Source organism: Thunnus maccoyii, chromosome 1 (genome assembly GCF_910596095.1).
Source record: "Thunnus maccoyii chromosome 1, fThuMac1.1, whole genome shotgun sequence".
NCBI lineage: Eukaryota > Metazoa > Chordata > Actinopteri > Scombriformes > Scombridae > Thunnus > Thunnus maccoyii.
In genome coordinates, this window is record NC_056533.1 from 35600698 (window position 1) to 35614820 (window position 14123).

General features: G+C 39.3%; 1 protein-coding gene across 4 annotated transcripts in view; it reads right to left on the bottom strand.

Moving 5' to 3' along the window:
• adamtsl5 (ADAMTS like 5) overlaps nucleotides 1-14123 on the bottom strand; it is a 44349-nt gene that overhangs the window by 10737 nt on the left and 19489 nt on the right. For all 4 annotated transcript variants that reach the window (XM_042407741.1, XM_042407737.1, XM_042407728.1 and 1 more), the window contains 5 exons: nucleotides 12549-12721; nucleotides 10641-10701; nucleotides 9740-9845; nucleotides 9041-9168; nucleotides 4603-4726 (listed from right to left, as the gene is read on the bottom strand). In XM_042407741.1, the coding sequence (XP_042263675.1) occupies nucleotides 4603-4726; nucleotides 9041-9168; nucleotides 9740-9845; nucleotides 10641-10701; nucleotides 12549-12721 (592 nt within the window). The remainder of the gene's footprint in view (nucleotides 1-4602; nucleotides 4727-9040; nucleotides 9169-9739; nucleotides 9846-10640; nucleotides 10702-12548; nucleotides 12722-14123) is intronic.

A 14123-nucleotide genomic window follows, 5' to 3' on the forward strand; every position in this document is an offset into this window, starting at 1 on the left:
TGAACCCAAACATGGATTGTCTTCCATGAGCATTAAAGTGATTCATGGTTTTTCCAAAAGAAACTCTCTCAAGTGGCCATAATCAATATTTCTATCATAACAACATATGAAATGTCAGTGTGTAATGTGTTGCTTGTGGCTCGTAGTGATGAACCTACAGAGGATTATCAGCGACTCTGCAGCTCTTCTCGGCTTTACGGAGCTTTATAGCGAGTTTCAGCTCATTGTTTAACTGCTGCAACTTTACTGTTTTGATTCACTCTCAGCGCTCTCATAGCGTCATTTTGGGACGCAGCAGACAGCTGTTTTCAGAGAAAAATCTCCAAAAACCCACTGTACACTACCTGCTAAGCACCGAACGGCAAACACACAGTTAGCTGTAGACTAGCTGGTGAACATAGTGGAGCATTTAGCAGCTAAAGAACCAGATATTTCCCTCAGGAGTTGGTGGAGAACAAAAACAGAGCTAAAAGAGAGTGAATATTGGACTTAGATTCACCAGGTGGACAGAAACACGACTTCAGATGAATGATAATGTTGCTCCGTAACTGCTGGATGTGGAAATAAGCAACTATGTGCTAACAAGTATCAATCTCAAGTTAAGATGTAATGATATGTCAATATTGTGTTCACTACCTGTTTCTGTGGCCAAAAAACCCCATTAATGCAGGTTTAAGTTAATTAATTTGAGGAGTGAAAAGCTACTTGTAGATAGCACATGGTGGGTATTTATTCGATAATAAATTCTTTAAAAAAAAAAAACTCCTTTACATTAATAAATGATCTCTGAAAAGCTGCATGACTCTAAATATTTTACTTTATTACATTATTACAGTTCAGTGGTTTCTTTTTGTACTGTGTACTTTATATTGCGAGTTAATTTTTGAGTAGCCCACAAAATCATCATCTGTCATTTTTCAGTCATCAGTAATTGATCAATAACTCACAAACAATCTGGATCAGTAATCAGATAATTTTTTTTTTTTTTTATAGATCTTGCCAAACACAGGCTGTGACAGGTCGCGGTTTGCATTACAGTCTTGATCGTCTATAAAACAATCAGAATCTATGATGTCAGTTAAGGATTAACTGTGATTAATGGTTTACAAAATCAGTTTACAAGCACAAAGACAGACAATTTGTGAATGAGCTGAAATCACAACCATTCATTAGAGAGTGATATTTCACTCCTGAGCCAAAACAAAAAAAAAGGGGAGGCTGGGACAGCTCTATGGTTCCCCTGCTGTTCTGGAGTGAAAAGCAGCCGCTGGATGAACAGCATTCATCACAGCTTTTGAAGAGCGCCTAACTTTGGTTGCTCCTGCTTACCCATTTAAGAGAGAAACTATGCGCAAGGTTTGTCTGCGGAGCCTCAGCTGTATGAAGACAAAATGTCAGAGTTACAGACAGGCAGCGATGAGCGCAAGGCCGTCTGACCTTGTGAGGAGCGTTTTTTCCTGCCGCCGTCCTCCATCGGTTCTCCCTTCGTTGGGAAACGCAGCTGCAGGAGGAGAGAAAACCTCCCAAGGCCGTTGAGTCGCCCAAACAAAGCAACCATTATCAGCCTGTTTTCTTCTTGCTCAATCTGAGCCATTATGGCCGGCACTCCATCTGTCAGCTCTGCTCTGCCTACACACAGAGCTGAACCCGGAGAGGTGCTGGGTACTTTCTGTTCGTGTGTATGTGTGTGTCCTTGATGTGTTAAATCTCACAATTTGATTAAATTCTCAGTAGAGGGCAACACAGGATCTAAATGCAATTTTTGTCCCATCTTGATCAAAGCTAATTTAATTTTCTTTCCCTTCTGTGAACTTAAATCACTGCCAACATTGTTCCATCTTGGTTCAATGTCGACTGGTAGAAACCCAAAGACCCAGGCTGGATGTGAGAATGACAGACTAGCATTTATAAATGTTTAAGATAAAATGTTGAGCAGTGGTGGAAAGTAACTAAGTACATCAAGTACCGAGCTTAAGTACAATCGTACTTGAGTATTTCAATGTGATGCTACTTTATACTTCCACTCCACTACATTTCAGAGGGAAATATTGTACTTTCTACTCCACTATATTTATTTGACAGCTTTAGTTACTTTTCAGATGAAGATTTGACACAATGGATAATATAACAAGCTTTTAAAATACAACACATTGTTAAAGATGAAACCAGTGGTTTCCAACCTTTTTGGCTTTTGACGTCTTACAAAAAGCAGTGTGTAGTCGGGGTCACATTTCACATGTCTATGAGTTGTTAACAGCTCCACCAAATAATGATTTTTCCCTCTAAACTTCTCACATGCTTTCATTTCAATAAATGTTCAAATGATCCAATATTTCAGCAAAAATCAAAGATTTTGCCTGAAAACAGATTTGTGTATCAGAACTTTGTTTTTTTCTTCTTTCCTCTCCCATTAATCATCTCACGACCCCTCGGATTTATCTGCTGACCCTTTGGAGGGGCCCCGTCCCCTAGGTTGGGAACCACTGGACTAAACTAGCTAACTGTATATAAAGTAGTGTAAACTAGCTCCACCTCCAGCAGCTACAACAGTAACATGCTGCTCTAACACTGATGCTTCACTATTAATAATCTGATGATGTCATATATAATAATATATCAGTCAGAGGGACCAAACCACTACTTTTAGTGCAATACTTTAACTACATCAAGCTCATAATACTTATGTACTTTTGCTACTTATGAGTGTTTATCCGTATCAGCCTATTTAGCACATCATGTTTCTTACCTCTCAGGGTGATCTACTTGTGTTTGTTTCGTTTAATGTATATATTTATCTTCTGGTTTTTTTTTCTGCACCAATTATAAATACTTTACCTAGAAGGCACATCCTGTCCTCTGACCAGCATCAACAGTTTGGTACTAATAACATCGTTTCGCTTTTAGTCATAGCAAGTTGAATTTTTGTTTTCTATCTCAGCTGTGTAACCATTGAGTCACACAGCTGAGTTTAGTTTACATTATTTCTAACTGACATTGTGGGTGTATTTGATGTGCTGTGTGTATTTTGTATGGTGTGTTCTGTGTGTTTTGTTTTTGTTTTTTTTTTGCTTTTTACTGTTTGTTGTTGTACTGTTGTATGTTTTTTGTTGGGGACTACAGATGCAAATTAGCTTCAAGCTAACTCTGGTGCAGTGTATCTTTAATGTTTCAAACTGCACACTGTCCCATTCAATAAATAAATAAACCTTCTTCTTCTTCTATCTATCTATCTATCTATCTATCTATCTATCTGTCTGCTGACTTCAATAAGTGTTAATGTTCATGTATGTGTTTGTTTGTTATTGGGGGTTAGTTTTCCTAGAATAATCCTCATTAAAGTCTTCCAAAAAGCTGAATAGGCCACAACTGAGTTTGTGCTGCCAGTTTTAATATCCCCTTCGCCTTTTTTCACTTGTTGCTGCAGGTGTTTCAACGCTCGCAAGGTGTCAAGTAGCTTTCTGGTTAGCAAACATCGTCTCAATAAGCAACCTACAACTTTCCCAAACTATTTCGTGCCAAGCAGAAATTTATGTTTATTTGTATTTATAATATTGGAGGCAAAGAAGGATCCCAGGAACTACATTAATGATCTTTTCCTCCACAGACGTTTATCTGCTGCAGGTAAAGACTAGACTTCCTGTTTCACCTCAAAGAACAGAGGCTTTTCTTTCAAATTTGACCGTATAACAATTTGCTATAATAATCAATGCACTGACAGAAATGTTTCAAACTGAACTGTAATACAGAGTAAATGCAGTCAGAGCTCCAGCAGAAGAAGTTACAGTCAATATGTTCTTGTCTATCATGATGGATGCATTTTTGCACTGGAATATATTATAGTATGAATCCTCCTGTCATCACTTGGTACAGAAATATACTTTCTTATACTTTGGACTACATGTGTGTTTATTAGGATTTTTGCCTATAGATAATAGATAAAATGCTTACTTTGTAGAACTTTTGTGCTTGCTTGGTTTTGGTTTATACTGCACAATTCCAAGCGAAATAAAAGTCACATGGACTCAGAAGAGTTTTCATTGGCTTGTGTCTTCAGTAACCTATTATCCAATTCAATAAAAGTTATCTATTTATAGGTGCCGACATATTTCTTCTTCTACATCTTTTCTTTTTCCCTAATGGAAACAAAACCGTTGCAAATGTGCAGACAGAAACAATGTTAGTGTCTGTACTGCAGGTGCCAACGTAGGTACAAAGTATTTTGGTGGCAACGAGCCAGAGTGTCATTTGGAGCCTTGACTTTGGCCTGAAAATCTCTGCGTTCTTCCTCCTCCTTTCCAGAAAACTTAACATATGTAATTTCACAGGAACTGTTGTTAGTTCAATTTCTTCATGGAAAGCAGCCAACTGCTTTTGTTTGGCCAACTTTTTACCGTGGTTAATGTTCACTTTATCGGAGAACAATAACCTCTTGACTAAACTTGAATGACTAATAACACTTGGGAGGGAAAAACACAAGTAGTGCCTGGAATAATCCTGACATCGTGTTGGTCGTGTTGATTGGAAACTGCTTCAATTGATTCCTCGTGGAGGTAATGTAATAGTGTGTGTGTGTGTGTGTGTGTGTGCGTGTGTGTATCCTACCTGCCTCCAGACCGTTGCTCTGGTACACACTCTTGTGGTGCATGCAGGTGGTGTTTTGTCCTCCACACACCATGCAGGCGTCCTCCTGCGCCTTCGAACCCAAGATGGAGTCACAGCCGGGCTTCTGTACGACACACACAAACATGCACGTGACTATTTAGGAAGTTTCATGTCTCTGCTGAAACTTGTTTCTCTTACAGCATGTTGAGAAGCAGCGTTCCCACTTCACACATTTTCTGACAGGAGCCCTGGCAACTTTTTAACCTTTCTTTTCGTTTTGTCTTTGTTGCACCTTAAAGTCTACTCCAGAGGACACACACTCTCTCGCTCCTTCTCTTATTTGCTTATCCCTGTCATTTCTCCTCCTCACAAACATTTACTTTGGGGAAAAAAACAGCAGCTAAGGGCCTCAAGAGGGGAGGACGGGTAGGAGCAATGTCTCTGTAAACGTTAAAATGCCAAAGCAAAGAGCACGGAGGAAGAGCTGGATGGTTTATGATGTGTGGAGAATCTTGTTGCTAGATAGATTACAGTGGCTGCTTTCTTCCAAGGCCTTCATCTACCGCTCTGCAGAGCAAACCAATCAAGGAGGAGGTTCCCAGGCAAGAGAGTAACAATCTAGGGAACCTATAATCAGCCCCTTAAGCCCCTTAAAAATACAAAAACACTCCGAGCATCCTGTGTGCACAACAGGAAATGAATCCTTGGTGACAAGGTAACAGAGTGCACGAGGGCCCCACTGAGGGAGCGACCTCAGTCCTGCAAAACACCAGAAAACCAAGCATGCAAGAAACAACATCTGTATTAATGTGACTTTGAGACTGTAAAATGGTTTGGTGTCGGTGATTCTTTCATTCTGCAGCTTTCAGGGCTAATTTCTTTACTTCAGGTGGTTTTGAGCAGCTGATCTACTCACATCTTTGTTATGTGATTGGACAAATGCTAAAGGAAATTAGTTGATTTATCAATTCAATCAACAGAATAATAACTGACAACAACTCTGATCATTTATTAATTTATTAAGTCATTTGTCAAGAAAATAAAATACAAACATTCTCTGATTTCAGCTTCTCATATGTGAGGGTTGCTGTGGCTCTTAGGATGACATCATTGGTGAATCAGTCGACCACTTCACGCTGAAATATCTCAACAACTATTGGATGAATTAACACAAAATTTGGTGCAGACATTCAATGTCCCTAGAAGATAAATTCTAACCACTTTGGCTTTTATCCTTTTGTGTATGACCACACACCTGAAAACCTAATTACATTTAGTGCTACTTAGCAAATGTTAGCATGCTAGCAGGCTAAACTGAGATGGTGAACCTGGTAATATTATACCTGCTGACATTGGCACTGTAAGCATGTTAGCATACTGATGTTTAAGCATTTAGCTCAAATCACAGCTATACCTAATACCATGTTCACGCTATGTCAGATGGATGGGAGGGAGGAAGGAGGGAAGACTCCATCTTTGTGTTAAGGACTTGAGAGCTTTCACGTCATCTGATTGAGTTTTCAGATGACATGAACGCCATCTTGTATAATAACTGAGTTGGTTGTATGAGGGTTTAAAACACTGTGCATTGGCAAAATTACATTATATCCATTAAATTTGGGTTTAATGACACTGAACAACAGACTATGTTTGCTTCATTTTCAAGCACTTCCATATTATTTAGTGATGGTAAATATGAGCTGCCAGAAAACTCACAGTTTCCCCTTCATAATTATGGAGGTTGACATGAACACTATTTACAAGTTGGAAACGTGTAAATAGCTAACTTATGGTAACTTCAATATGACACTAATAGAACTATTAGTATAATTTCACAGTTTCTAGCACGGCTGTAAACTCTTAGTCTTGTTTCAAAAACATGTGTGTTTTGGACAGAAACTATTTGAAGATATCCTCTTGGGTTCTGGCAACTCTTGTAGAACATTTCTCACTATTTCTGACAATATAATAGATTACACAAGAGATGTAATCAAGCCAAGGCAATTTTATTTGTACCTTGCTGTCACAAATCACAAGGCACATCTGTCTCAGGGGGCTTTACAATCTGTACAGCGATAAAACATCTTCTATTCTTAGACTCTCAATTTGGATAAAGAAAAACTCCCCCAGAATACCTTTTAAGAGGGAAAAAAATGGAAGAAACCTCAGGAAGAGCAACAGAGGACAGACATGTAGACCAGGTAGCAAAATTACAGAATCACAGTTTGGAAAAACAGGATGACACAATTATTGGTAACAAACCAACAAAATAACAGATGTTTTCATTGATATTCATTAATAATGAAAATCATCAGTTGCTGCTGATTGGATAAATTCAGCAACTGCAAATTAAAGAAGTGCAAATGTGCAAAAAGTTAGTCGAGAAGGAGCATCTACATAGGTTACACACACACACACACACACATGCACTGCGTCCAAACCAGACATGTGTTCTGCAGTCTGATCTCAATTTGAGACCTGCAGCCCTCTACACCAGCTGCAGGCAGCATCTGCTTCCTGTTTCAGGTCCTGTGCTGCTCTGACCTTGGTCCACGGCCCATAAATCTACTTATTTACACCACAGGCTGCACGTTAGCATGCACACACATACACATACAGTATATGTATAGAGACATACAGTATGTAAACACAGACGCACAGTAATCCTATGTCAGCGGTGTAAAAATAACTTTGCCTGTGAGTGCACCCTGATGCAGCAGATGTGTCTATTGAGTATTATGCATGCATGCCGTTATTCTGCGTGTGCTGCAAATGACCCGAGGGATAAAAACTTATTTTCAATCGTCCCCATCTGTGTGAGAGTGTGAGGGGTGTCAGGGTGACAGGCTGGATGTGGAAGCAGCTCTGGACTGTGTGCAGAGCAGAGCTGTAATGCTAACTGAAGGTTGCAGTCCACACTGATGAGTGCACTCTGGCCCTAACGCACAGCATGGAGTTCACTTCTCCAGAGAGCACCAGTCAGAGTGTCACTTATACCTCGACAGAGTGGGAATGAAGAGAGGAGAGAGAAAGTGGAAATTTAGTTCAACCCCAGCTTAATTTTTTAAAGGTCAACAGAGTTATGAAGTGGAGGGAAACTCGCAGGGATCCAAAAGGCAAGGCAAGGCAGGTTTATTTATCTAGTGCATTTCAACGACAAGGCGATTCAAAGTGCTTTAGTAAAGGTAAAGAACAAACTAAAGAGAAAGAACAAAAGATCAACTGTGTTTGAAAATGTCTGGTTCATTGATAAAAAGTCAAAGGAACAAGTCTGTGTACATAAAAGCTTAAGGAGAGGAGTTAACTACAAGTCTGTGCATTTCAGTTAGAAACACTCAGCAGTTCAAATGCATCTGGATCCATGTTTGATTAATTCAGCACCTACAGATTTATGGTGGCTGAGGTTCATGAGTATTGTAGCGTTTAGATCCATCTGCCGTACCAAACTGTCAGAAGAACCCTGATTAAAATGATTAAAACTAAACTGATGGCCAAAACATAAACCTGGTCTATTGCTTAATTATCCAAGACACTGTGTTTCTGTGTTGAGGAACACAGATGATATAACTGTAATAAAACTGGAGAAATACTTCTGGAACCAGCACTTACTCAGACTTTGAAACTCTATATTTTATTATTTAAACAAAAGTAGCCAAAGTTCTCAGACATGAAATGTTATCTAAACACAAAAGCAGAATATGTGGTACAATCATGTCATCAAATTACCACAAAACATGAACTTTGACTTAATAAAATAGTCCAAAACTGCAACATTTTGATTCTAAGTAACTACCACACATCAGATGACATCTTTTAAATATTTAATAGTCAATGATGTTATCCAGCCCCACCAATTCCAATATTTCATATTTGACATTTAGCAGTTTCATGCTTAGATCATCACCGAAAACTACGACTCAAAACCAAAAGTGAAATTCTTACAGGGTCTACATCAATCCGATGTCTCATCCTGACATTTACAGCTGCATAACATTGAATTAAAAGCCTCTGCAGAATATGAAAGGCATTGTTCGCAAAGACAAACGACAAACAGAGCTTTTTAGCTTTGAGTTTTAGCTCAGTTTTGGCTTCACGTCACATTTAAAGTATGTAAGAATTCACCGTTTTCATAAAAAACTGTTTGCAGCAGCCGCAAACAGAGACTCCAGATGAAAGCTAATGTTGCTCTGCGTCGTCTAGATGTAAAAAGAGGTAATTGTTTGCCAACTTGTTAGCTGTAACAACCTTATAAGGCAATAATATGTCAGGACTGTGTGTCTGTCTGTTTGTTGTTGAGTTCTGCTGCCCCCTAGTGGCCAGATATCAATGACCTTCTCAGTTAAAGCTGCGTTATCTTAAATAAAGTATTACTGACGATTACAGTTGAATGAATACAGTGAGTAAAGAAAACACTACAACACATATTGTTTCCACTCACCAGGCAGCGTCCGTTGACACACACCGCTCTAGGCTCTTTCTCGCAGGTCGTGCCATCGAGCACGCGGCCGAAGTTGTAGTAGAAGTTGTGACCCAGGGCCAGGCAGCTGAGTTCACAGGGGTTAGAGCCTGGCAGGGAAGATCTTCAGTCAGTGGCTCGTTAGTTTATTATGGGAAAATAGGCAAAGAGGCAAAGTGACAGGGGAGGGGAGGTGGCTGAGAAACAGAAACACAGGCAGGAGGTGAGGAGAGGAGGGAACTGGGAAGAAGAACAGGGAGGGAAAAAAACTCATAACACAGGTTGGATTAAACACCCAGCAGGCCTCACAGAGGACAAGAGAGTCACATGACTGCCACCAATACAAAAACTACAGTTACACAAACACACTCTTAACCCCAGCTGGTATTTTCAGATCTGTTCAACCAAGAGAGTTATTTCAAAAAGAACAGCTTTCTCTTTTACTTAAAAAAAAAAAAACACCAGCTGGTAGAGGCATTATGTCACGTTCAGGTCATATGGGATGGATCGTAAATTGCCTGAAGTTCAAGGTGACATCTTCAAATGTCTTGTTTTGTTGCAGCTCTAGAATTGACCACTTTTTAAACCATAAATGCCTTCGAGAAATCATGTTGTTTTGAAAACCTTGTATCCCCCTGACACCGGTTTGGCAGTAGTTGGGAAGGCGTTCGTCTCACTGACCTCCATGAAACGTGGTCCATCTGAAGGTGTTTCCAGCCACCAGCGGCCTGTCATTGAAGGCGGCACACTGCATCTCTCGGAAATCGTCCGAACCGGAGGGACATTCCTGCACACGCGCACACACACACACACACACACAGACACAGATACAACGTAAGGATGTTGCATTGCATTGTGAGAAACACTGTGTTTAGCCCCTGAAAGTTAAACTTAGCCATAACAGCTGCCAACATACCAAACCACAACTCTTACCTTAAACATAACCCAGCTATAATTCTAATCTCAAGCATAAAAGTGAGTCTTAACCCTAAATAAATGGTTAACCATGTGGGATGTCACAGTGTGAACAAATTATTTCCACACAAAACTTCACGTTCCTGTCATAAAGTGCAGCAGAGAAGTCGGGGATTTGTGTCCATTCAACAGAAGCTTAGAGTTAATCACACTGAACAAACTGCCACATGCACACACACTCGAGCGTGCTTCAACACGCTGCAACTCATCTGTGTTCTTCCCTTAATCAATATGGGCCACAGTGACTGCCTGTCCAAACACACCCACACACACACACTCACACACACACACCTCGACATGTCTGACACACCGCCGCTGACCTCACAGCACGTTTCTCAACACAATAGCAGGTCTGATACCTGACTGCTGCACGACTGCGCGAAATCCCAGATTTCAGAGCAGAGCGGTGCGGTGAGGACGCGGGTTAATATGTCGGTGAAATTCCAGATCACACCCTGAAAGCTCTCGACTCAGTCAGCTGCTATACCTGCCCCGAACACACCTACACGACCGACTTCCAGAGCAAACATCAGCCATTGTTCTAAAAATGTTTGCATTGAAAGCCGGTTTTTCCCATACAGTGTGAAAACCTTCATGTTGAAATGACCTTGGTGTTGCAGATCTTGTATTGTCTGGGTTCTCCTCCACATGGTCCTCCCACTGGGTTCCTGTGACACAGAAACAAAGAGATTTATAAGATAAAATAATCTTTCATTAATCTCACAGTGGAAAAATTTACAGTCTTACAACAGCAAGAATAGATGAGTAAGAAAGCAAGATATAACAAGTAAGTAAACCACCTCCACTGAGTCAGGGGGCATCCTGGGACATGGGATTATGAGACTTTGGGAGTATCGCAAACACAACAGGAAAGAGTCTTTTTTCAGTCAGATAATAGCGGCAGTGATTAGTCCATTAATCAATTAGTTAATCGACACTATAAATTAATCAGCAACTATTTTGATAATCTAATAATCGTTTTATTCATCTGTTAAGATGTAAAAATGTCAACATTTGCTGCTTTCAGCTTCTCATATATGATCATTTAATAATTTATTTGTCATATATGATAGTAAACCGATTATTTTTGGGCTCAGGACTGTTGTCAATTTAAAAAAGAAAGACGTTACATTTGATTCTGGGAAATTATACAGGGCATTTTTCACAGTTTTCTGACATTTTATAGACATAACAATTAATCAATAATGAAAATAATTGTTAGTTGCAGCCCTTGAAAATATGTGGTGAAACTGCAGGCTGCTGTGACGGGTTGAAAACATTTAATTTCATTTTAATTTCATTTTAATTTCATTTTATTACTTTATTTGACAGGGACATTTCTGAAAATATGCCAGAGTTAGCCAGAAAGGCTGATTTTCATCTGTTGTCTCTGGGCAGGCAAAAGTTGGAAGCACAAATATTGCAAGTAAAAGCATCAAAAATACAATCAACACTAAAAACGGTGAAAATATGACGATACAAACAAGCCTGCGCTGCATAGAGACAAGAAACACAGGTCTTAAGACACACAAAATCAACAATAGCACAACAACATAATGTCGTGGATGTTACATACAAAGCTTCTGATAAACAAGAGCAGCTCTTACACTAATAATGACAAGTAAGACAACAAACAACATGAAAAACACTTCACTGTCCTACTGTTCACAAGTTTGATTTCTAATGAACCAGGCTCTTAATGTTGTGGTGAAAGCAAATATGTTTGGAACATTTGACATATTGATATAAATTATATTAATGTATTTTTATTGTATTTTTATTGTTTACAGTGAAATTGAATTGCACTACTTTGTAATTTAACATCACAAGAGGACTTAATTTACTGGAAACTACCTTCTTCTTACAACAGGAAACATACAGTAACTTCAGGGTGCACGGAGACATAAAACCAGTTTTCAGTGAAAATCTGTAAGACTTAAGTCAGTAGTTCCAGGGCTTTGTGGCTTGTAACCCTTTAAAACAAGGCCATGTGTTCTAGACATGAACTGTGAGAAATCAAGAGAGTGATTTTTCCCTCTCAGATTGTTTAATTTGAAGGAATTTTGGAGGCCTAAATAGATTAAAGTATTCGGTATTTCACAAGAAAAAAGCGAAGAATAGAGAAAAAGCAGGAAAAAACGGATTTTCTTTCTTTTTTATCCCTTTAATCATCTTGTGACCCCTCAGATTTACCATGAGCCTCCTGAGCCCCAGACTGGGAACCGCTGTGTTTAGTTAATTTAAAATTAATACAGTAAATGTTAAAATCAACAGATTGCTATGTCGAAAATGTATCGGCTAAAATGAAACTCTTACTTGTTAAAATCTATTTCAACTGTAGAAATTATGCAAATACATTATCTACAATGCCTTTCAGGTTTCTCTGAAAATACACATTAAACTTTAAATAGCATTAATTAATTCTTAAGATCATTGGGAACCAATTTGAAATGCATCATGACTAAGAATATCTCTCCTTTCCATGTACACTGAGCTGGATCTGAGTGTTATTCACCTGGTGATGCAGGTGCGAGTCCGAACCGAGGCTCCGGCCCCGCAGCTCCGTGAGCACACGGACCAGCCGCTCCAGCTCGCCCACTCGTTCTTGAAGTGCAGCTGCCGTCGGGCTCGCGCCGGACGCCCCGACGAGGCCTCACTGGAGGGACCCCACGCAGAAACCCTGGAGGACTGAGACAGAGAAGACAGAAGGAGACGGACACTTAAACGCTGACATTTAAGTGACAAACACACTAAAAAGAACAAAAAAAGCCGATCCAGGCTGAGCTGAGATACCTGTCAATCACTGCATATACACCACAAATACACAACTCCTGATCCTTAAAGCCTTAAAACAACACTGACATGCCCATATGTGCATTGAAAGAGTGATTGTTTGCTGTAATTGTTCCTGCAGTTACTAAAAAGATCAGTAACTCACTAGGATACCTTCATGATTTGTCTGCTAAAGTCTCATATTTGCTTAAACAATTAAACTGAAATTGTTTTAAGACGGGATTTCTTTGCAGAAGAAGAAGAAGCAACCAAACCAACTCTTTTTAATTTACATACGGGCATGTCAGTATTGTTTTAGGATAGACTTGAAACAAACAAAACATTTCATAATTGTCACCTCACACATTAGAAAAACTGACGTCAGCTGTTGAAACTCTGAATTCTTGTAAAACAAACAAACGTTGACTTTATTTCAAAGGAAAAATTGAAGGATTTCCTATTCACTTCAATTCTACAAACTGTTGTATTGGAGCAATAACTGTATTTTAAGGTACTTCCATGACTTACTATCAATACTGCAATTAATTTCTTATAGTAAAATAAAATGTTAGTGTTTTAGTTTTGCTTCCCTTTTTTTTTTATATATTTTTAAATGAGAATGTTACGTTTTTACGGCAATAATATTGTTGCTATTGCAGTAAAATTAAATGCAACTGTTTGATAAAAATTTGACTGATTTGCTTATTTATAAAAACAAATATTGTTGCTTTTAATAACAGTGATGAACAAGAAGATAATAGAGAAGTATTAGCTTTTACGGTATAATCCTACGATGTAATAGTTGTTAATAAAAAAAACTGTGAAACCTCACCATAAAGTTCAGAGTATTAACACCTTTCTACTGTTTCCACTGATCACACGGAGCAGTTTCTATGCTGCTCTGCTGTCTGTTTTCTATTTATATTGCGTTTGGTGTCGTGCACCATCGAGTTCCCGTCAGCTGAGACAGCGAACGCTAACAACACGACTCTGCTCGCCGCTGTAATCACTCTGCAGCATCACTCTGCGGTGTTGTCCTGCATGTTCAAAGCTGTCAGGTTGCAACTGGCAACTGTCAGCACTTCACAACCCCTGTGTGTGTGTGTGTGTGTGTGTGTGTGTGTGTGTGTGTGTGTGAGGACAGTATTGGCAGAACAGTAGGATGTCATTTGTGGAAGGGAAAATGTCTGTTGAGGGGAGTTGTCTGTGACACCTAGCAAAACCTGCTCTATTTATAGCCAAGAATCCAACGGGCAGTAAAATCTATTCACACAAACAGACAACCTTGTGAGCCTGGTGGATCAGGATCATCAGAGCC